Genomic DNA, 26,788 nt, shown 5'->3' on the forward strand with positions numbered 1-26,788 from the left:
TAGTATAATTACAACAATTTTCAACGTACCTTATAAATAATATTCTATAGAAGTATACTACATAACAATAAAATACTAAAATATTAAATTAAAATTAAAATGCCTAAGAAAGAATATGCACGTATTTAATACTAAATTAATACTGACAAAATTGAAAATTATTTTTATCCTGTGTTTTATTTTTTAAAGATGGTCATCCTATACTTAACCATATTATTCAACCGTAATCAAAATATTGACCATACTATTAATTTTATAGCCATGTTTATTATTGTAATTTTTGTTTTTGTATATTTTTTAGCTATACTTATCTCTTGAATCGTATTTTAATCAAAACATACATTTACATTGATTCTTTCATCTAAAAAATTGTAATTTTATTCTAAACAAAATACTTTATTACACGTTCAGAATATTTATGATCCGATTATCCAAATTAATAAAGTGTGCAAAGTACCTACGACTGTAAGAGATACCAATGTAGCAAGATACTAATAGCGCGATGATTGGGGGTCATACTATAGATAGTTTCCTAATGTTTGTTACCATAATGAATTAATAACCCCCGCCACTAATAACACTTCCTTATAATATTTATTATTTTAGGAGACAATCGTAAACCATTTCAATCATTATAGTACTCAACCTATTTATACATAGGTCGTAGGTACTCTTTATTGGTTCAATTTTATTTGAAATCTTTATTCTTTTATAATAACTTTACTAACATCATGACAATTTTTTTATTATTGAGTTTATTATTAGTTTTTATAATTTTGATTTTGATATTCACAACGTGTTTCTGTGCTCAAAGACCCAAGGAACATTACCGCTTATGCGCAAAATTACCATCCATGCCACGAGGATATTTGACTGATTTAAAATTTTCTTATAAACTATCTACACTAAAATCTAAAGGTTGGTTACTTATAAGTTATATTTAATAGTTTATTTTTAAGTCTTTTTTTTGTAATATAGTGCTAGTTTTTTTTAAGTATTTATTTGAAATTGGTTTACATTAAAAACATACCTAATATATTCTATAATAAGTATTCATTCGCTTTTTACACATTCAAAAGTATATATATATATGTATAATTAATTGATTATTTTGCTGCAAAAATATAGTATTAATATTTTGATAAAAAAAATACTATAGGTACCTAACAACGATATCATGTTTATTAGTTTTACAATAGATACAATCGATATTGGCAAATACGATAATAATGTGATAATATAGTAAACTAATAAATAAATTAAATCTATGCAAGTTTTGTTATTTATCAAAAAAAATAATAAAGTTTTTTCTTAAATTAATTCAAAATATTATATTTTACGATAAAAAAGAACGATTAGTATTATTAATGTTCAAACTGAAACTTGTAAAAGTTGTAAATAATTGTAATAAATTGAGTACCTACACATTTTTCTATTAACTTTACTACACCTTATTAAATTCTGTTTTTTCTGACCAAAAATTTTAGCATTTTTCATATCGTTAATCGTTTACGAGTTTTTTAAAAATACGATCATTTTAACCTTAAAAATAATAAAACGTTATTGAAAAATAAATATTATTTATATTTAATTGATATTTACATGTTAATAATTCATATGTATTGAGTATAATTAGAACGTAAAATAAAGTATAAATAGTTCATATCGATTTAAACATGCATTGTCATAATGTGTCCAATATCTGATCAATATAAATGTGTTGTCATAACTCTTTAAGCATTTTGATTCGAATTATATTTAAAATATTATAAATATAAAATAACTGACAACATTTAAAATAATTATAGATATTTATCAAGTATTAATTAATTTTACTGTAGAGTCTTGGCTCATTATTTCCATTTTTTATAACAATAAAATTAATACATTTCAGTTTTAGGTGAATATTTATGAAAATTTAATATAATTATATTTCTAAAAATTAATTAGTAATTACGTTGTCCTAAAAACATTAAAATCCTATAATTAGTTACAAATTCGACACAAACCCTATGCATATCTAGTATTTACTTAACGTATTATAATGTGTTTCTAATGTTTAAAGGTACCTATTTATTAATTACAGTTGGTAATTACAAATTAGTAAAATTAAGTATTGATCACTGATTTCACATTTTAATTTAAATGTATATTGTAATTTTAAAATTTAATATAGCTTGCAAGTTAAAAATTACTATTACTAAGTAGAAAATGTTTATAACTTTCTCTAAATTGACATTTTAAACAAAAACGTCTACATTCTACATCATTACATTTATTAATATGTCATATTTAGTCTACGATTGACGACAAATATATAATTACCTAATGCCCTAATATCATTGATCGAATCGTAAATTTAATTCTTGTGGTTAATCATGATATGAAATGTTTTTCTCGTACGTACATTATTCATCGAGTTCGTCTTATTAGTTTCGTGATTACCTCGATATATAATTATAATATTTTTAGTAAAACAGTAGAATTATTTCATACATTTATTTAAATGGGTATGTAGATATATTTGTATACATTTTCAATTTATAATATTTTCACAAAAAGTTATAAATGTATTTTAAATGTTAAAAATTAAGATTGAATGATAAATGAATAGATGATTAGATATTTGATGATAGATGATTAGATTCTTAGTGATAAAATTATGTATTGAACTTACAATAATTTATTGTCTGGACCTGCATGTGTATTGTATTATAATATTTAAAAGTAAACACATTTTTTAGAAAAAATATTTTTCAATCTTAAGAATTCTAGGATGAAATCTGAGAGGTAGAATATTAATTAAGTTTATACTTTGAAGAGTCAAAAGTACTCAATATTATTAAAAATGATGTAAATAAATAAAAAAATATATAAATGAACAATACAGAAGTATATTTTTAAATAATACCTATAGTTGTCGTCTTTTATGGATAATATCGATTTTGTTTTTTTGTAGTAATTATAAAAATGGATAACCATAGAAATCCAAAACTTTTCCTAATTATTGATAATAGCATTTTCTAGACATGATACAATTTTAAAAATATTTTGGTTTTTTTTGAGACATCTATCATTATTTTAAATTATCTACATTTTTAATTTTTTTATTATTTTGTTCAAAAAAGTTTGTTTCTTAGTCATAAATAGGTTAGGTTTTCATAAGTTGTTTTACAGTAATTACAAAATAAGCATTGGAAATCCAAATTATAATAAAAATAAATATTTAAACGAATAATGATTTTTATTTTTCCTCTAACGATTTAAGTTATTTTGTTGTAATTAACTTACTGACAATAAATTGACAAAATAAATATTATTAACTATAAAAACTTGAAACTTTTTTGACATTTTCTACGAAAAAAATGTTTTTTTTTTTTTTACAAAACGAGGTTTTAAAAATATTAATAACGAATTTCCAGCTATTTATATCATCAACCTGTTTATATTATTCTACAATAAGTACCTACGTCAGAATTGACTTATTTAAGTACTACAATAATCTATTTAGTGACAAGGTATGTTTAAAATATAATAAGTAGATATAAAGTAAAATGAGTTTTTTTCTTTGCATAGATTACTAAGAGCAAGCCCTTCATTTTTCAAGTACATCTTTTGGAAATAGTTAACATTTATTGTTTTTTTCATTTGTACACTTATATTTAAAAAATAATATCAAACATCATATTAATTTATCTTTTCTATACTACCTATAACTTATAAGATAACTTCTCACAGAGCCAATGCAGACTTGGTCAATATTCGTATTAATTTATCTAGATTGCATTGTTATCAGACAAAACAAAACTGCTCAGAATCATTTTTGGTATTAGTATCAAGTATAACACTTTAATATGGTTTTAGTTTATTAAGAATTCGTATAAACATTTTTATTCCTATATGATAATTGATAAATTTAACACGTATGTAGTGTATTTTTTTATAATATAGTTTTAGCGCTTTTAGTTAGTCATAAGATTTTACCACTTACCTGCGTAGTATATATAGGTATATTGTATATGTAGTGCATACTTACCGACTACCGCTAAATGGTATAAAGAATGTTTCATACATTATGTTATTTACCATTATATAATTTTATTATTTTAAAAGCAATTACTAAAATTTTTATTTAATGTGATTAATCTTGCAGACTTTTTTTTTTACAAATGATTGATGAAAACAGATTATTTTGATGAAATATTACACATAAGTGTTAAAACTAAGCGATATAAATACTTTTTTTTCAAAACTTTCTCCTTTTCAGAATAAAGTAAACTCTTATATTTATTCTTCAAATTTTTAATCATTAAAAATCCATTTTGATATAAAGTATGTGTAATAAGTTATTTTATTTTAATATTATGAATTTATGATTTTTAGATTCAAAGAAAAAATGCTCAATGTACTTGTTTTAGATGATATTTGATTTTAAATTCAAAGATTCTAGTCCCAAAAGCTTGAAAATCAAAAATAATAAGTTCTTTAAAAGTTGTTCTTATAATAATTCAAAACTATTCAAAGTTTATATTAAACACAATTGTTGTCTTATAAATGTCTGAAATTTATACTCTGACAAAATCGAATATTTACGAAAAACAACGCTTTTTGTTTAACAATTTTAGTTATTTTGCTGAAATTTAAAAATGTATTAATCATAAAGACTAAGTAAAACTTTTCGTAATTATTCATATTATTATTTTTTATACACAATTCAATTTTTAAAGGTTGGATTCCACGGGTTATTTAAAATTTATAGTAAAGTAATATGTAGCCAGCCAAAATTTTAAATCTTGGTGTTGTACCCATGTGATAAAAGAAATATATAAACATATAATTTTCATAATTTTATTGCATTTTTATAATAATATATACAGGGAGTCTGACGTCTGTGATATTCTCCATTACATCCACAGAGTTCACGGTCACCTCTACCGACCCGACCTATCATAACTTTAAAAAACATAAAAAACGTTAATAATGCTGTATCAAAATAGTTGTCTATTTAAATATTTAAATAAATCAAAGTTATAAAAAATAAAACAATACTAGAACAAATAACAATACATATTTTATTTTTAATTACGTTAACGAAACTACCTACTATATAGATATTAATATAGAAGAAACTGTTTTTGTGTTTTTATATACTTTTTATAATATTTATAATACACATATAATATTTTATATAGTTTAACATTTAAAATCAAAATTAAAATATATTATATTTAATCTTAAATTTTTTAAAAATATCCAATTTTTTGTCAAATCTTTAAATTAATTATAGTAAAAATTCTTCAAAATAATTTAGGTACCCATGTGTAAATACCTAAAATAGGTACCTTTATATTTAATTTTAATTTAGTAATAAACTATATTTTATAGAATTTCATAAATTATTGGAAAATTGTTAATAAATTTAAATCATGGTAATGGTATTAAATCGTTTTTTACCATTACTATTTGATTTGCGCAGACATTTTTTAGTAAATTTTTAATCTTTCAGATTTTAATTTCTTCTTTTGGTATTTTAAAATTAACATAATATTTATTTTATTTTTTTTTTTTTTTTGTTAAATAAGTTGTTATATTATTCTTAAACACTTAATAATTAAATTTAATTTTACTTTGGTATTAAAATATAATATTTTCAAATTTTCTAAAGTATTAAAACCTTTTTAAGATATTAATTATATAGGTTTATTCTTTATACATTCATATTATTTTAATATTACTATTTATTTTTAAACATGTAAATAAATAGAAATTGTTTACAACGAAAATCAGTATACGATCATAGAAGAATAATAATTTTATATTGACCTTGTATATTTGAGTATCATTTAAAACTAAATATTATATTTGTAAAATTATGTTATAATTTATTTGTAGTATTTAATTATTACAGTCACATACTTTGAGTTTTTTATCATACTTCCTGTAAATTATAAGTTTGAACAATAGCTGGTTCGATTATTATATTATTAAACACATGTATTTATATATGTGTGTAATCTTTTTTAAATTTATTAAGATTATAAATAATATCTATACATTTACATAATATTATAACAGTTTGAGCCTGTTTAAACTTAAGGTAGATACCAATGTTCAAATTATAATTGTATGGATATTCTACCTCTATCAGTATCTACAATGGCTTAAAATAAAACCGATTTAAAATCCAATGTATTTGGAAAAAAATAGATAATGAATTAATACTTGTCATGTAATAAAAATATATATTAATAATTTAAAAAAAATTCATAAATACCAAAAGTGTTATAAATTGAATTAAGACTATTATTTTTCGTCTTGGGGTCCATTTTTGAGTAATGTTTATAGTTACAAAGTTACAATGAATAAATAACTTAAAATATATTCTTTAAAATTCAATAAATTATAAATAATAGTAATTATAAAAATTTAACAACAGTATTGAAATTAGTAGGTAAATTAATAAAATATATTATCTATGTATTATAAACTATATAATCGATTTACCAAATTCAATAATGCTATTTAATGTCTATATAGTAACTTATATTTATAATTTATTGAATTATTATATAAATTTGCTAAGTATTAACTTTTGATTTGTATTTTTTAATAATTAAGCTTTATGTACTAAGGATAAATGATTATATACCTATTCGATCATGCACGATAATACATTTGAAATATCTATATAAGGACTTAAATGATTTGAACATTATAGTAATTAATACGAAACTATTCGATACAATTCTAATCTGGATACATTCAAATTTAAAAATATTAGTTTGTGTTACTACATGACACTTCTTAAATAGAATAAAAGCTGTAAGTTTTCTAACATTTTAAGTATATTTAAAAATTCCAAGAATAAGAATTATTAGTTAATAATTATCGTATAAATATATTCAATTACTATAATACATCTCATTATAAATTATATTTTTTATATTGGACTTCGGCGCCATTTGTTATTGTGATAATAATTCAATTAAGCTTGGTCACCTAGATTATTTTTGTAGTTCATATCTAAATGGGTTAATAAAGTTTTTTATGGAAATAACATCAAATGCTTATTTATTTATAGTTATCTGCAGTGTTATTTTCATAAGGCATACTCCAAAAACGTATAGTATACTCTCAAGAATTTTCTATGAAATCATAGGTACACTTAGTATAGGTATTTTCAAATTTCAACGAATTTACGAAAAAATAGCTATTTTTTTTTTTTGTAGTGAGCCATTTATATATTTTTTTTTTTATTGAAAAACGAATAAAATATATTTTTTGTGTATGAAAATTATTCAGGTTGGTGAAAACTGTACACTATGATAGCGTTTGTTGATTGTTGTCGAATAGAATTGACGGTTACATAGTAGGCTTTATATTAATATATATGCTTTAATGACTTAACTGAATATCTGTAGATACTGTTATATAAACCAGTAAAAAGTCTTTGCCCTGAGTTAAAAAAGACAACTCTGAAAAAAAATATTGGAAGATTATAATTTATAACTTTAAAACTATTTTAAATTAAATTTTTTTTTTATTATTAAAATTTATAGCTTTATTTTGTTTATCCAATTATAATAATTAATAAGTAATTTCTATTCTCTCGGATTCCAAAACATGCAATTAAAAATTAATCACTCTCTCTACTCTTCGAGTATAATCTTATAATGGCTATAATAATTATTTTTTATGTAGGTAGTCCTGCGTAATTACAAAGATTAATAAATTTAATTTATTCTATTTCTGTGAATATGTAAGTTCTATGTATAGCATTTGTACTTTGTGCACATACTTTGAAACTTCCCTAAAAACAATTTTATGAAGATTTTTTTTTTATTTTTTTTTTTTTTTGGAAACCCAAATTTTGAGTTATATTTCTGATAGGCTTACCTGTTCATGTATTATTACACTATCTATAGTGTCTACAGATGAATACATATAAATTACAATACTTACCTATTATATTATTACACACGTAAAAATTGCATTTATGTTATCAATCTATGAATTAAATAGTGAAGGTTATTACTTTATCAAGACTACATTAATTAAATATTTCATCCAAACTAATAGCCTAAGATGCTTTACCAATGAGTCCACCTTCAAATAATGTTACATGATTTTTATTTGATAAGATACACGATGTTTCATTATTTTCAGATGTTTTGCCGTTTTTTAGTAATATCTTAAAGCAGTATGGACCATTGTTACATATAAACGTATTGGGCCATTCATACGTATTGTTAAACGATCCAGACGATATAAAAGTACCTACTTATTTATTTTTATTTTTAAAATTAACATTACATACACGATAAACTTAAAAATATTAAAATATGTTAGATTAAATTTAAATTTCTAAGAGTTAGTTTATTGTTGTATAATTTATATTAAATTAATCAAATAATGAGGTACCTACATAAATATTTGCAGGCTTTATTATCCAGTCCACATCACATAAACAAAGGCCCAGAATATGGAATGCTTAAGCCTTGGTTAAATAAAGGTCTTCTAACAAGTGGAAGTAATTAAAATAAACCCCAATGCTCATACATACTTTTAATAATTGGTGTATATAAAAATTATTAATAATTTATTTTATACAAATTTAATATAGGTTTAAAATGGCAAACAAGAAGAAAACTGCTGACCTATACATTTCATTTTAAAATATTGGAAACGTACATCCCTACGTTTAATAAACATGCTCAGTGCTTAACAAAAAAACTTGAAAATTTGGCTAGTAACAATCAACATGTATCTATTTATAATCACATAACACTTTGTGCATTAGACGTTGTTTGTGGTAAGTTTAAGTTTAAGTTATAAAATATAAATAAAATCAACTTAAAATACGATTAACGAGCCTAACATATTAAGAATTATTATAATATGATTAATGGTTATAAATTACACTAATAAAATTATTATAAAGTATGTAAATATAATGTTATAGATACAATAATGGGAACTGAATTACGATCTCAGGAGGGTAAATCTATAGAATATGTTAAAGCAATAAATACGTATGTATAAATATGATAAATTAAAAATTGTATTGATACTTAGATACTCATTATATCTTATTTATTTCAGAGTAACTGATGTCATGATTAAACGAATATTCAAATTTTGGCTTTGGAATGAAAGAATTTTTAATTTGAGTCAAAATGGAAGAAATTTTAATAAATCTCTTAAGGTTTTACATACGTTTACTGAAAATGTAAGTAAAAATTTGAAATATGATAAATGAATTAGTTAAATAATAATAATTAATAATAAAATTAAATTTGTTTAAAAATATTTCAAATTTTAGGTGATTAAAGAAAAACGAGCTAAACTTGAATCCGTTAATTGTTTAGAAACCGAAGAATTAAGTTTTGGTAATTTATTATTATTCAATTTTATAAAATATAATACTAAAATAGATATAGGTAATCATTGATTAATAAAGTTGGTACATTATTAATTATCTTATTAGAATAATTTTAAAATAAAATAATGGACCTGAATCAAATGGCATTTGTGAGGGAGGGGAGCAATAAATAGAGCCCATTTAGAATTTTTTTTATATATATTTATAAAAGTAATCTATAATAATAAAATTTTCATATATATATATATATATTATATAAAATAAAAATTAATATGATTTAAAAAAAAAACTAAAGTCGAATAACGCGGGAGCTTTCTATAGTCCATCATATCGTGATTTATAAATTACAATTTTGATCATTCCTTTTCCTAGGGATGAGCTTTAGTTACGCAACTTTAGCCACTTATTAACTATCGAAATTCGGCACCCGACTATAATCTACTTACTATAATAAATAATTTAATCTGTTACAAAATTACATATTTACAATCGTAATTTAATAGTCCATATTTTTTAATTTGTATAATTTATTTCAAATTAGAAGTGTTTGCTATCGTCAAATCACAGAACTGTTACTTTATACTCAGACATTTTTTAACATAAAAAAGACAATAATACAAACTTTCCGAAAAAAAAGTAAATAATAATATATTATTTAAAATTAATTTAAGCATAGTTAATAATTAATATTACATAACTAGGAAAATATTTGCATATCAATTAATACGAGAAAAATAATAATATATAAAGACTATTTCCAAAAGATCTTTTAGTCGCGATTTCTTATTTGTTACAAATTTAATTTATTTTAACAATGTAATGACATTTGGAATATAAGTTACCTGTTCTTAAAATTAGCAGGCATGTATCAGTTACCCTCAACATATTATTATATACTACACATGGTGTAAAATAGCAGAAGTAAATTTTTATATAAATGAATAAATACGATATTTATAGTTAATAAGCGACATATGCGATGTAATTTTTCAAAAACAAAATTAGATAATGTTAAAATGTTTAATTACGTTTGTTGTAGTTAATGATAATAGTATTATAGTTTTTGATAAATTACCATGTATGTAATTTATTATTATAAAATATACTGTATTCATTCTTTAAACGGTATTCTAATCGTGTATAGGTAATATAATTAATTAATGGCAATAATTGATACATTTGGTTGAGTACAACTGGTAGGTATATTTTTTTAAATGACAAAAATAATCACTAAAAGCAATTGGTCAACATCTCGATTAGATAACAAAAACTTCAAGAGGAGTGGTTAAAGGTCCACCATACCTAGTACAATTAAAAAAATGTTTTTTAGTTTTTATAGTTAATTTTCATGTTAACTGAACTATTTTTGATGAATATATATCATTTCAAATTATATATATTTTATAGTAAGTTATTTTTTTTTTTTTTTTGTATAGTTTAATAGTTTTAAAACAAATTATAGTAAGTTTAAAATTTAAAACTACTTGTAATTATCTTCAAAATTAAAACATAAAAATAAGTTTACAAGAAGCCTAAATAATACTCTTAACTTAATATTTGAAAATAATATATAACTAAGTTAAATGTTCTATTTTTAGCGCAAAATTAATAAATATTTTTTTAAATAATAATAAAAATTATTAAGAGTAGAAAGTAACAATATTGATTAAAATATTATCTACAGACATTAAAATGTTAATGAGGCTACAACTAGTGATGGCAAGATGATAGCAAGTAAAAAGGTTGGTACCCAAAATATAACAAGGGTGTGAATTATGAGTCATTTATAAAAATAATTCTTTACTTATAGTGGTCCATATAAATATATTTTACTTATCTGACTATTAAGTGCAAAGTATAAATAATAAATTTATTTTATTTCATTAATAATTAAAGGATACCTATAAAATATACAAAAATATACATTAATAATATTAGCTATTAAACTCATAAGACAAAAAATATAATACAATTAAATACTCAAGGGTTAAATTACAGGCAAAAAACGAGTAGAATCATTTCTTGATCTTCTAATTGGAATATCAAAACAAAATCCAGAAAAAATGACAGATTTGGATATTAGAGAAGAAGTTGATACATTTTTATTTGAGGGACACGATACATCATCAACTGCCATAACAATGGCTTTCATACAATTGGGATTGGATCAAGACATCCAAGTAAATTATTTAAATTTCTACAAATTTAGCTTAAAATATTCTTAATGATATTGTGTGAAATTAATTTGTATTGAAGGACAATGTAAGGGAAGAATTAAACTTAATATTTGGAAATAGTGATAGAGAAGCAACTATGGCAGATCTTAAATCTATGACATATTTAGAACGGGTAATAAAGGAAACTATAAGACTATATCCAAGTGTTCCTGGTGTTACTCGAAAGCTTAGACAAAATCTTCAGATAAGTAAGTTATGTACCTACTTAAATAATATTAAAACAAATAATTTGCAAGAAAATTTCCTTTATTTTACATTTCAATAATTCACTTACATTTTAAGGAGAGTATCAAATTCCACCACAGTCAGTAGTTGTAGTAATACCATATTTACTTCATCGTGAGGAAAAATATTTTCCAAATCCTTTGACATTTGATCCAGATAGATTTTTACCTGAAAACAGTACCAATAGGCATCCTTATGCCTTCATACCATTTAGTGCTGGTCCCAGAAATTGTATTGGTAATTAATGATATTTATTTAAAATTTTGATAAATATAATTAAAAATTATTTATTTAATATTATAAATTATTATTTCTAGGACAAAAATATGCTATGTGTCAAATGAAAACTATAATATCGACTGTTATTAGAAAGATGAAAATTGAAACGTTAGGAAGTCAAGAAGACATTAAAATAGGTGCACAATTGATTTTACGACCTGAATCATTACCTGATATAAAACTAACTAAAATTAATTAATGTATTTTGATTAATTTAAAAAATGAAAATTGTTAATTTTTATACATTTATTATTTTATTATTTTTATTTGTTATAAAACAAAATATTATTAGAAAACATTAATGCAGGTTTGAGTAAGATGCCCTATAAAAGTATTTTGATACAAGATATATTTATTTTTATTATCTAGGTACAAGATACTTTAATTATAAGTGTTATAAACTTAAATTTTTGGAAAACAAAGATGCATGTATTAAAAATACAACATATTATACATTTTATTAATGTATTACAGTTTTTAATTATTACGTATTATTTAAAGTTAATGACACAGGCAACATTAGCACCATTATAACTATAATTTCAACACATTCATTGTAATTTAGTTAACTTAGAATAAATATAATAACCACAGAATCACGATTGTAGTTTTTTATAATTATGTAAGTTGTGATTAGCTACAGTTATTAAGATATAATTTATAATAAATATTGTTGAATTTTCTCTAAAATAAAATATACTAAACGCTGAACATATGAACATGATTACACACTTTCGCCAACCAACTTGATTCTCAAGAATTATATTATTTGCCATTAATTCATCAACTCTTTCATCATTTAATTATTTTTAGAGTTCTTTTTCGATTAAACTAACTCATTTAACCCGTCTAAAAACTTAATTTCACATTTCTAGATATTCAACCCATTACATGTCAATTGAATTTTTGTATACTAAATTAATGTATGTTTAATATTATATAAGCGAAATTGAATTATTTAGTCAAGATAGGTATTGACTAGAATATTTACCATTAAATTGTGGGCTATGGACGAGTATTGAATTTGTAAATAATGATGAATAATCATCATTGACCAAAATATCACAGAATAAATAAAATTAATAATTATTATAGAAACTATAGTATGAATCTATCGTAATGCCAGTTTGCCCTAACAAAGAATAGATTTTGTTGGCTTAATTTTTACAATTAATTAATAACTGTATTCTGAGTACGATTTAAGATTACCGTAAAAAATTACGGTAATTTACTAACCTAGTACTTACACAACGTACTACAACTACGTAGTTCTGTTAACAGTTGACTCAGAAGTCAGGAATACAATTTATAAGATTAAAAATATTAGTTAGTTAGATAGTTATAAATTATAATTTTGATGAAATAAATTATATTTATATATAAGTTATTTCAGTTATTTCATATTTGGTTATTAATTTATGATTGTAAATTGTAATTTAATATTTATAAGCATTATCATTGTGCGCGGAGATAATATAGCCTTGCTAGTTACCGCCTACAACGCGGCTGTTTATTGTTATTGATCCCTCTCCACCCATTTTTATCGAGAAGCCTTGTTCGTCACCGTTTCTACCATGACAAATAACCTCAACCAGGAGAGTCATAACTGAACAGAAGGCAATGTCATTCCATGAAAAGATTTAATCAAAATGGACGTCTCCCCTGTAATCCTATTTCCCGTTTGTTTTGATTTTCGTGTACGGTGAATTTTTATAGTTTTATTTAATTTTAGTGATTCTAATAGTCATATAAAATTAAATTGGTCCTGTTGACGGGTCAACAATTTTCGAATACAGTACTGACGACAAATGGCTGCGACTACATTGCCATCCGGTGAGCCCGCACCCGAAGACACATCACTGTATCCGATTGCTGTGCTTATAGATGAATTAAAGAATGAAGACGTTCAGGTACATCATTTTACACATTCTAAATTGTAAATTGAAAAATAAAAAACAAGCAGTGCTTAAAATGAAAAAAAAATTAGAAAGAGAAAACAGAAGTATTTAAATAATGTGGGTAATTGAAGATTTAAATGTCATATTGATTAGGATAAAAGAAGTACTTGAAAATAATTTAAAAGAATAAGAAATGCTCAGTTCCTTCATCACCCTATATTGAATTATGGAAAAATTGTAGAGGTATATCAATATCTTATGTATTGCTTTGCAATTATTGATCATATGTAGACTATTCCAGCAACAGTTAAATCCAAATCTCGATAGAAAAATCTAGCTATCAGTATTATATCTATAGATAAAATTTCCTTAGTATTTCATTTTGTTCTACCTCAGATATTCAGTTAAATTGATTTGGTTTGAGAAAAATGTTAAAAGATTTATAATCTATATTCTCAATAATAAGAAATCTGTTATTTATTATAATTGTGAATCATAAGAATAGGCAACAATAATGATTTTATTATTTTTTGGTATAATATTTTTACTGAGTATTCATTTTTTTTGTTTAGAAAATGTATTACTGAATATGTTTGAAGTTCATTAACTATTTCATTGTAAAGATGTACATTATATTATAATTAAAACACATTGAGCGTATATTGAATCTTTACAAATTTGTTACAAGATATATTTCTATACTTTTATGTTATTTAAAAAAAAAACTATACCTATTTGTTTTTTTTTCATTTCTTAACAACATAGTAAAAAATAATTTTACAACCATCATAAAAACATTTAAGATAATGTGCTTTTAAACAATAGACAACCAATATTTACATTTCATTGTGAATGATACTATCCTCTGTCCAATTTGAGAATATGCCATGATATGACAAAAATTGATTCTTTTGTGCATTTTCATGTATATCCTCAGTCATAGTAAAATCAGTTTTGATGGCCGAGAGTCATATGATAATACACAAAATTTGCATGTACTCTTGTTGGACAAAATACTAATAATATACTCAAATACTTTTGAGTGTATTATGATCTTATGATTTTAATATATTACTAAAAGTGAATTTCTTATAGTTGTACAATTGTAGCATATACCATTTTACTTGTACAAATATATTTATTGTAATAATTATAATACAATAGAGAAAATGAATATTTTTATTCTTTCCTTTTGAACATACCAAAAACTATTGTGATAAATTTATAACTTTGTAAACAAACTGAATTGTGTTCCTTATTTTAAGTTACATTTTTATTTGTTGATTACTTGATAATAGTAAGTATGATAAATCATAACTATTATTAAATTTAATCCAACATGTATTGATTAAATAATTTGTATACAAATTTGCTCTTAATGCAGATCGGTTAACAACATTTTAACATGCTGAAAATTATTTAAATAAATAAATTTGTATAAATGTTTTTTATTTGCCAAATTTTTAATCTAATTAAATGTTTTATTTACTTTACAATTTTTTTTTTTTTAATTAACTGAGTATTTTGATTGTCAATTAAAATGGTTAGATATTTTGATTAAATTATCAAAATATTTAATAAATTATATCTGTTTCATAATCATTTGAATAAATATATCTATTTCTTTAACGTTTTATAATTCTATTAGGAATACTATGAATTAATTTATTTTCAAATTTAACAGTTACGTTTGAATTCTATCAAAAAACTTTCTACAATTGCTCTAGCACTTGGTGTTGAGCGTACTAGAGTAGAGCTTATTCCATTCTTAACTGAAACTATTTATGATGAAGATGAAGTATTGTTAGCATTAGCTGAGCAATTGGGAAATTTTACCAATTATGTTGGAGGACCAGACTTTGCATATACACTATTGGTAATTTGTTTAAAAACAAAATTATTTTTTTATTTGGAAAATTTATTTGTTTATTAACTATGATATGTACTTTATTGCCTCCCTTGGAATCATTGGCTACAGTTGAAGAAACAGTCGTTAGAGATAAGGCAGTTGAGTCACTGCGTCAAATAGCAGTATTGCACTCACCAACTGATCTTGAAAATCATTTTGTTAGTCTTGTTATTCGTTTAGCATCGGGTGACTGGTTTACATCACGTACATCTGCCTGTGGTTTATTTTCAGTTTGTTATTCTCGTGTCAATCCAATGATCAAATGTAAGTTTTATTAAGTTATATATATATTATATGTTTGTATTATTAAAAAAATATAAAATGTATCATCTGCCAAATTTAACATTTTAAATAATTTAGGTAAACCTTATTTAATTTAACTTTTTCTTGATTATTTCTTTTTATATAGCGGAATTACGCAACTTCTTCCGTAATTTGTGTCAGGATGATACACCTATGGTACGAAGAGCTGCTGCAGGAAAATTGGGTGAATTTGCAAAAGTTGTTGAATTGGATTCTTTAAAAAATGATCTTATACCTATGTTTTCATCACTTGCTCAAGATGAACAGGTGCTTATTTATCCAGCTTTTTTGAAATTAAATGTATTATATTTTTTTTAAATATTTTTTTTATTCAGGATTCTGTTCGTCTTTTGGCTATTGAAGCTTGTGTTAGTATAGCTTCATTACTTACACATGAAGATGTGAACGATTTAGTGATGCCAACTTTGCGTTTATGTACTTCTGATAGTTCTTGGAGAGTACGATATATGGTTGCTGATAAATTTACTGAGGTATTTGTATAAAAATGTAGTCATATTTTTTCAACTTCTACAATTTCAGGTATACTTAAAAGTTGAATTATATCCTGTTTATATTATGTGGTCATAGAAAACTTTTTATTTATTGTAGGTATATTTCATAGTTAAGAAGTACATGTATTTATATAAAATAAAAGTATTAAACAAATAATATTATAACTTCAAAATTGTGATATGATAATAGTTTTATGCTTTAAATATTAAAATAGTATTAGATTACTTAAAAATATATTATTGTGAATGATTATCTATAGTATATTTTTCTTTTTTATCATTGTCCAAAATTGTAACATTTCCATAGGCCTTATACTCATAGATAGATACTGTTTGTATTATGGTTTGAAGTCAAAATAGAAAGATATTGATTAAATTACTACTTAACCAATGTACAAATAGAGTTATATATATTTTCATAACATATTATTTTAATTTATATAACCACTAGTACCAGCACTCAATTATGAATCCTATTTGAATAAACATGATTAGTCTTTTAAATATTTTATTATTTCGTTGTATCAGTTTTTTTATGCTTAAAATGCTTTTTATACATACTGGTTAAACCATTTAAGTATATGTACTTTATATTTAAAGATATACAGGTACTCATAATAATCAACACTAAATGATAAATAAAGTTATTATTGTATAATATAAAAATATTTTTTTTAGTTACAAAAAGCTGTTGGACCTGAAATAACTCGTATTGATTTGGTACCAACTTTTCAATCATTATTACGTGACACTGAAGCTGAAGTGAGAGCTGCAGCTGCTAATAAAGTGTGTGATTTTTGTCGTAATCTTTGTCCTCCTGTTGCTGCTGGTACTTTATTAAGTGATCCAAATGCTGCACAAACTTCAAATGCAGTTGATTCCATTATAATGACATCAATTTTACCTGTCGTTAAAGGACTTGTTGCAGATACTAATCAACATGTAAAATCAGCTTTAGCTTCTGTAATAATGGGATTATCTCCAATTCTTGGAAAACAGAGGTAATAAATATACTTATATTGTATTATAATCAATATAGTATAGTTTTTAAAGAATATTTTATTTTAGAACTCTTGATCATTTGTTACCACTGTTTTTGACTCAGTTAAAAGATGAATGCCCTGAAGTACGTCTTAACATAATATCTAATTTGGATTGTGTTAATGAAGTTATTGGAATTCAACGGGTATTGTATTTATTTTTAATTTTTTTATTGAATTTTGTTTAGTTTTTTTTTTATTATTATTATTTCATGTTTTAGCTTTCTGAAACACTTTTACCTGCTATTGTTGAACTTGCTGAGGATCCTAAATGGCGAGTCCGTTTAGCAATAATTGAATACATGCCATTATTAGCAAGTCAACTAGGCGTACAGTTCTTTGATGATAAACTCAATAGTTTGTGTATGACTTGGCTTACTGATCATGGTAAAAATTAATTATTCAAAAATATGATTAAGCTTTTATGATATGATTTACATTAAGTAGTAAACAACGCTTATCTAATTTTAAATTATTATGATTACTATTAAAATATTTCTTTCTTATTTTTCTAGTTTTTTAATACTTGTCTCCAAATTCTAAATGCCGTCTAACTTAACCTGGTACACAAACCAAATATCTATAGCCTTAGAATTTGTTTATAATTTTGATTATTTACTTTATCAAAATTATCTTCATTTGTATTTGAATTAAGTCCTGTTTGTAATTTTTAGACATAATTTATCCCATGATTCTATTTAAATGTATTAAGATTAGTATTAATACTTTTTTTTTTTAATTTAAAAAAAAAAAAAATTAAATTATTTGTATAACTTGCCCAGTCATAAAACAATATGAAAAATACTGAATAACAATATAAAAAAATAACAACATTAGTTTAAAAATTATATTATATTTTAAATAATATAATCCCACTGATTAAGATAGAGATCCCGTTCTCTAAGATGAACTGAATTATTTGGATTATTCAATCATTCCTGAACCTTTCGTTTAAATATTTGTTATTTAAATTAATATATCTTGACATAAATTAACCTAGCTAATAATGTTGATTTTACCGTTTTAGTCAATCTTGATCTTTTTGTAACAACTTAAATTAAATTAATTTAATTATTTAAAAAACATCACAATACTATATTTTTTTTTAATTTTTAAGTTTATTGGTGTATTATTGTAGTCATCACAAAAAAAAAAAAAAAGTTTTGATGAAAATCTAAAGTGAAAAAAATAATTATTCAACAAGACAAAAAAAGTGTATGAATAGCCACGTAATGTTATATAGCTGACGAGTGAGCAACCGCCTATGTTTTATGTGTAAGAGTAGTTTGATTTACACAATGATTATATTAATTTTAAATATTGTTGTTGCATACATATTATAAATAATAATTTAGTAAAATTATTGAGTTCGCAATTTATGTCATATACTCAATAACCAAATTTTACAAAATTAACTATAATAGTTTTATCTATTATAAAAAAAACTAGAAAGTATATCAAAATTAAAATCATACCAGTGTCATAAACACTAAAAAACACTTAAAATTGCATAAAAAAAAAATTTAAAAATATTATATTTAATGATAGAAATTGTTGTGTTAATCTAGATACTTTTGCTCATGAAACATGTGCCATTGTTCCAACTTCAGCTCTATGATATCACATGCATATTTTCATACCCACGCCACATTTTTTAGATAAAGACATACTTTAAATCTAACCAAACTTGTTTTTAATGTTGTGATAATCTTTAAAATACCAATACGACAAATTCTATAATATTACATAATTTAAACTACTCTTGATTCTTATTTATATTTTTCAAAGTAAAAATAAAATAAAGTTACTCTGCTATGATAATTAATAATAATTATATTGTAATTTAAAAAAATATAATAATAAGATTAAACTGCAAAAATTTCAAAAAACATCCACATATCATATTTGTAACTACTTCAATTTATGTAGTATAGGAACTTTATGGTTTCTGTTTTTTTTTTTTTAATTTATTCAAATTTTGAATTATGTTTTCATATATTTTATAGGTTGTATAATTATTCATTCTTCCTTTCTATAAATAATGAAATTTAGTAATCCATTATCAGTGTATCAATACAATGAACATTGAGTATAGTAAACATTTTCATATTATATCATAAAATGAAGTATGTTATGCATATGTGTGAATAATTAGTTTTTGATCAGCCATAAAATGTATGATGCTAATGAAAATATGGTTAAAAATATTGCATTTATTTTTCTAAAATAAATAATGTTTACACTAAACCGAATTAAATAACAATGAATATAATATAACATGTATTTAATGAACCAATAATATTAATATTGGTTATTTGCAATAACCCAACCCTAATTATTATATTTCAGTATAGAAAATATTTGATATTAAACATTTATTATGTAATCCCAATCTTAAAATTTTTTGCGTTTCTATTAAAATATACATTTTTATTATTTGATTGTTATACATAATATTGTTATATTGTTATACATTTTTTTTTTACATTTAGTGTATGCTATACGAGAAGCTGCTACATTAAATTTGAAAAAGTTGGTGGAGAAATTTGGTGCAGAATGGGCCCAGACGTCTGTTATACCAAAAGTAATAGTCATGGCAAGAGATCCAAATTATTTACACCGAATGACATTCTTATTTTGCATTAATGTAAATAGACTAGATTGTTTGATTAAATATATTTCTTTTTAAACAAACATTTTTATTAATTTGTAGGAACTTGCTGAAGTATGTGGTCCAGAAATAACTGCTAAGACAATGTTACCAACTGTATTATCAATGGCAAGTGATAGTGTGGCTAATGTACGTTTCAATGTAGCCAAGACACTTCAAAAAATTGGACCAATTGTTGCACAATCGTATGTATTTCTATTCAGACGTATTAAAATATACTGAAATATAAAAGTTTAATTCTTTAAAAAATAATTTTTGTTTTTAGTGCTGCGGTGAAATCTCAAATAAAACCAGTTTTGGATAAATTAAATACAGATACAGATGTAGATGTTAAATATTTTGCTGCAGAAGCTATGTCAATAATTGCATGTAACTAATGTTTTTTTATTGTTTATGTATGTCACTCTTATCAGCGCCCAAATTAATTATTATAACATTGTTACAGCTTATGCATTTTTTCCCTTCCCACTTGGTATATGATTTTTTTTTTTAACAGTAATATAAACATTATTATATTATAATTATAATTTTTGTAGATCATTTATATGAAAGCAAACAATATTATAATTGAATACATTTAAGTGAAATTATCATTATGAGTAGATAATAAAATATTAATATATAATGTTTTAATTTAAAATTACATTCTACATATTGTCATTGAGGTTTCTTGTTGATTTTACAGTCTCGACAAATTTTAATTTTAACTGCTGTATTTATAAATATCCAATAGAAACCATAATCAACATATACATTTTAAACATTATATTTACAACTACTAATTAATAATTATATGTTATTTTTATTTAAATTGTATTAATTTTGTTGTATAAGTACCTACATAAGTAGTGTCAAAAACTCAAAATTGTTCAACTATTGTGAACATTCTTATGTGGAAAATTGATGGAATACTATGAATTTGCTCTTTATTATTATTGTATAAGTTAAAATATTTGAAACTTGAAAATATGTGAAAGTGATTTCATGTAACTAACCTAGATAAAACATCAATCTAGTAAATAAAATCTTTAAATATATTATTTTTTTGTCCACCATTAAAAAATGTTTAAATTATATCTCAAATCTAAGCTAACAATAATACAAGGTTCTTGAAAATAACTATATAGCTGTATTTTAAGATCTCATTGAATGAGGTCTACCAATAATTGCAGTCTACCAGCTATTTCAGATTTTAATATCCAGTCTATTAGATTTATGTAATCAATTTTATTTTAATTGAACAGTAATTTTTTAAACTGTTATTATGTATCTAAATTTATCATATTAATTTTCAATCCTGAATGTACATATTGACTGAAATTATTTTTCTTTTGTTTGTTATCACCTTTTAGAGCAGTAAAATTACTGTAATTTTCAATTGAGGGTGGTTTTTAGTAGCAAATTGGATGTAAATGATATTTTAGTTTTTTTTCTAAGATATTAAAACTTTGTGTTATATCTCTAATATGGTGTAGTTTAAAGTTAGCTTACTTTGACAAAGTTAATTTAATAACTAAGTTGCACAGTTTTAAGCATTTGAGATGCTTATTGTCTTGTCAAGAAGTTAACAGTTGGCAATTGCGTTGGTATACAGCTAATTTTGTCTGGATGGATATCTTGAATTGTCAAATGATTACTTTATGCTTAATGAACTAGTATGCTATGAAGATCAATACTTAAACAATGCTGAATAACTGATATTGGATTTGCTAGCACAACTCCATAGTTATTATAAGCTTTAAATCTAATTAAATTTTATGATAACTACATATAAATGCTATTTGTTTACTAGCTCAAATTTAGAATGTCCACTTACTAGCCAAAAACTTAAACTTGCTAATTTTTTCTTAGATTTTGCACTTTTTTTTGGTGGATGTGGTATTTTATGTTAAAGAGTAAAATAAGGTGGATTAATAACTATCAAAGTATTTAGTTGAACCTTTTTGTGAGATTGTGTGATCCGACAAAAATTTTAGTAATTTTAGTTTCACTTAAATCATAGTTCATGTACACCAATTTATCTTTATTGATTTTGATTTTCCAATGTCTTGTTTAATAGTTGTAAATTGTAATAGATTGGAATTTTAAAGATTTTAGTAACAGATCACAGTCTGTTGGTCATTATTTCCTGTTGAGGTGGCTGTATCGACAGAAAACAGTAAATAGTGACTATTGATAATTGGAATGGCAGCTGTGTTTAAGTAAATAAAGAATATACTCAAAGATACTATTCAATGTTTTTCCAATTTATTAGGTATCTCTTCTTCATGCATAACTGTCGTTCAGTCAAGTATTATTCAAGAAGTGCATAGATACCTACCAGTGTACCAGATTAGAATAGGTGTGTGACAGGTTGTAATTGTAGTTTGTGACACAGACTTTTATTCAAACTTTCTATACAGAAATCTGTATTTTGTGAGTATTAATTTTTATTAAACCTTATCAAAAGTATGGAATACATCTATAAATATTCCGCAGAAATTATTTTATTCTTCTAGCGCTTTGCTTTTTAAATGTGACATATTGAACTTGGTCAATGAATGATGTTTGAATATTTTTTCAGGAATCTAAACTTGTGTTATGGTATGAGATATATTTTCTCAAAGTGAGTTTAAACGTTAAAAATTTTTTTGAAGAGCTTAACGTTTTAGAGAAGTGATGTTGACCTATATGATGTAGCTCGTTTTGGTGGTTTGTCTATAGTCTTAGTATTTAGTATTAGTAATACGATCATTTGTACCTTTTTATACTACTTTGAAGCCTATTCCATTCATAAGATTGTATTGTGTACTGTGTAGGTATACGTGTTAAAAAATAAAGATCTTTTTTGATTAATTCTTTAAGTATACGTGGATTTATCTTGTCCATATCAAACCCTACAGTGTATACAATATTCACAGTAAATTGTATTATACTATTATAGTTAATAATTTGTTTAAACTTTAAAAATGAAAGATAAAACAGGTCAATTTAATGATACTCTAATACAAGATGCTAGAAATGGTATAAAATAATGATAAAAAGTATATACATTGCAGGTAATATACTAATACCTACACTCGTAAACTATATACATATATATATACGATATAACAGATGATTCATTTAGCACAGGGGTTACCTTTTTCTATATTGTGCCAAATAATAAATACAAAATTGAGAATGTGCCTTAAAAAATATTTATTTCTTTACATAAAATATAAATTTGCATTTTAGATTTTTTTATATATAGGTACCTACTATTTTTATAACAGTTCAATTATAATGATTTAATTTTTATTGCGATAGTGATAATCTAATTTAATAATATTTTTTTTAAAAATATTTAAAAATTCATGTTATTTTATCTGACACTACATAGATTGTCATTTAATAATACCTAACACATGTTTCACAAATGGCACGCTTGCCGCAGTTTGGTCATCCCTGAATTTTAACAAATGATATTCATAATTTCAAAAACTATTAATATTTCTGAAAATATATTATAACTTTGTTGGTTATTGATCCTAAAATGTTGGTTTCACTAGCTTAGGGTGGCCATTTCTCCCGGCTTTTCTGGAGTGTTGCTGATTTAGGAATCCAAGTTACACAGTGATGGTGTAGACATGATTTCTGAAAGGGAGGGATCAAAAAAAGAAAATGATATAACTAAATAGGAGAGTAAAACTGGAAAATCTCTCAACCTCTCAAAACTTTTTACTTAGGTAGAAAAAATATTTAACAATAAGAAACAATTAATATAATTTGAATTGATTCAAAATTCATATCAAACACAATATAGAAAATTATCCACTCCAATGCTCTATAAAGTCAAAATATTATACATATTTCTATAGTTTGATGAAAGAAAATTTTTTAGATGGTCAATGTCTCTCGCTTTGTATTTTAGTATAGATTGAAGTTGAAAGATGTCTTCATTCATCTCAGACACACCTAGAAAAATAACGATAAAGAAAGGCCAAATAGGTCCAGGTTTGGTCTTCAAAAAAAAAAAAAAAAAATTATTCCTTATAACTAAAATAAAATTGTATCCAAAATATATAGTAGATAAAACTTATCTACACACATATTTTATATATATAAAATTGTCTCAATAAATAATAAGCTATAATAAAACATAATCATAATTCAATAATTCATAGTATTCATAGTCATCATCGACCATTTCGACCAAATAAACATTACTTTGCTTTAAATAAACGAATATAAAATTTTAAAGGTATTGACAAAATTGTCAAAGTTCAATAGCCCGATAGATCATAATATCAATATGACAAAATATTACATTATAGTGCATACTACATAATGTTAATGTAAGTAAAAACAAAAAATAATAAAAAGGCAATGGGTGGTGGTCGGTGGGGGTATCTGTCCCTCCACCCTTGTAAGGTTTTTTTTCTCGGGACACCGCTTTATACTGGTTAGTGGTTTTGGACTTCTGCAGAGTAATGTCTCGGAATATAAAATTATATTCACAATTCTTTTACTTTCTTGGTTATCAATTTTATTATTGAACAAAACCTAATCGTAAATATATTTTGTTATTATAGGTAACCATATTTTATAACAAACATCGGAAAGTAGGTATGACAATCACGGTAATAAACGCTTTCTAAAATTAGTTTACCTACTACTTTTAACTTTTGATTACATTTACAATTGGGAAAAACCATGTTGTGATTTTTGAATTTCAAGAATTGCGATTACGAAAAATAATATGCATTTAATAATATAATCATTATATTTATTTTTTTATACTCCAGTAGTCTCTGTAGTCAGTATGCATTTATATGCCGATAATACTGGTTGACTCGACTATGAAATCTACCAACGGTTTTGTGCGTTATTTACCTTTCTTTATAGTGTCGTGAATTATTTAGTTCATTTTTTTACGTAATGACTATGCAAATAAAAAGATTCTGTCTTTTTAAAAATTTAATGGCAAAATTATTTGCCATTTATTAAGTCTCTTAAACCTAGTGATGACCTACAGTGTATAACTTGCCATACAACATTTTCAGTAAGTCATGGTGGACGATCGGACTTAAATGATTACCTCAAAACGCAAAAATATAAGCTGACTACAAGATCATTAGTTCAATCTGGTAAGATTTTCAACTATTTTTGTGTATCATACAGTAATTTATAATCGTAGAACTTTGCCTTATATATGGGAGTTAATTCATCGACAAAAAATCTAGTTAAGCGCCCACCCGAATTTTTCAATTTTTTTTCTGAAATCTATATATATTAATGAGGTTGGAACGATGGTGTAAAAATAAATTGGCGCAAGTCATTAGTTTGTTTTGTTAAAGCCTTGCAAAAATCACGATTTTTGGTGTTTTGTGCATGCGTACAATGCTTTAATTTACGTGCTTATAATGAATTTTTCAATTTTTTTTTGAAATCTAAGTAAATCAATGTTTTAAAAATGACGGTGCAAAAATAAACTATCAGAAATCAATAGGTTTTAAGTTATTGGCTTATGGAGTTAGCAATACTCGGTGCTTTACGTTTTCGTACTACGCTCAATTTCACCATGCTATTGAAACTTTTTTGTTTTACTTAACATCCTTTTTTTGTTACAATTTTTATTTGTTTTTTTAACATACTTATGTTGTTAAGTATGTCGAAAATTACGAGGAAGTCAGAATTTGGCTGAAACATTATAGAAAATTAGAATTAATAATTAATGATATTTTCATATATGATATATACCTGACGTGGTCATTCGCTTGTTCGAACAATTAAAATCGAAAACATCTTTCGATTTATTATGTAAAACCACTATAAGTTAGTAGTATGTATTACATTATGAAACATTACAAATAGGTGCGGATTGGCGAATTTTAAAGGCCCGGGAAATATGAATCAAATTAGCCTATTCATTGAAAATGTAACTCTCTACCCCCTTCCATCACCCAAAAAGCGTACAATTTTACTTAAATTTCAAAATTTGCTTAGTTTCACCCCTTAATTAGTACTACCGCCTACCTGTAACAGTTTTGGGTTAGTTAAATACGGTTAACCTGTTCTAACTTGATCTTAGTAAATTTTTAAAAATTTATAGAAAATATCCTTAAATATTTTGTAACAATAGAGGTTCAATTTAAACTTTCATTCAATGTTCTAATCCTTTTATATGAATATTAAATACATTTTATTACTTTTCCAATTATTCATAACATATCGCCTTGTTCTTTATAATAACAATTGGCAGTTTTCTTTACAATTATCAACTTTTAGTTTTTTTATTAGATAATTAAATTAATAATAATTAAATTTTTAATATATAAATATATTATAATTGAAATTTCATCATTAAGTAT

The 26,788-nt window shown here is 23.6% G+C and overlaps 2 protein-coding genes across 2 annotated transcripts; both read left to right on the top strand.

The window, feature by feature from the left end:
• Positions 1-655: 655 nt before the first annotated feature.
• LOC112591707 (cytochrome P450 4C1-like) lies at positions 656-12,442 on the top strand. Its single transcript, XM_025335611.1, has 11 exons — positions 656-918; positions 8,167-8,273; positions 8,440-8,530; positions 8,624-8,812; positions 8,963-9,032; positions 9,103-9,229; positions 9,323-9,389; positions 11,381-11,562; positions 11,639-11,807; positions 11,902-12,081; positions 12,162-12,442. The coding sequence occupies exons 1-11, from the start codon at positions 732-734 to the stop codon at positions 12,320-12,322; spliced, it is 1,530 nt and encodes a 509-aa protein (XP_025191396.1). The 5' UTR covers positions 656-731; the 3' UTR covers positions 12,323-12,442.
• A 1,301-nt stretch (positions 12,443-13,743) lies between these two features.
• LOC112591702 (serine/threonine-protein phosphatase 2A 65 kDa regulatory subunit A alpha isoform) lies at positions 13,744-20,993 on the top strand. Its single transcript, XM_025335603.1, has 11 exons — positions 13,744-14,033; positions 15,706-15,897; positions 15,975-16,194; positions 16,340-16,500; positions 16,569-16,724; positions 17,424-17,746; positions 17,814-17,931; positions 18,007-18,172; positions 20,278-20,432; positions 20,499-20,641; positions 20,722-20,993. Exons 1-11 carry the CDS (start codon positions 13,932-13,934, stop codon positions 20,831-20,833), a joined length of 1,848 nt encoding a protein of 615 aa, XP_025191388.1. The 5' UTR covers positions 13,744-13,931; the 3' UTR covers positions 20,834-20,993.
• Positions 20,994-26,788: the final 5,795 nt, after the last annotated feature.

The sequence above is a fragment of the Melanaphis sacchari genome, unplaced genomic scaffold (assembly GCF_002803265.2).
Source record: "Melanaphis sacchari strain LSU unplaced genomic scaffold, SCAv2.0 Contig141_pilon_pilon, whole genome shotgun sequence".
NCBI lineage: Eukaryota > Metazoa > Arthropoda > Insecta > Hemiptera > Aphididae > Melanaphis > Melanaphis sacchari.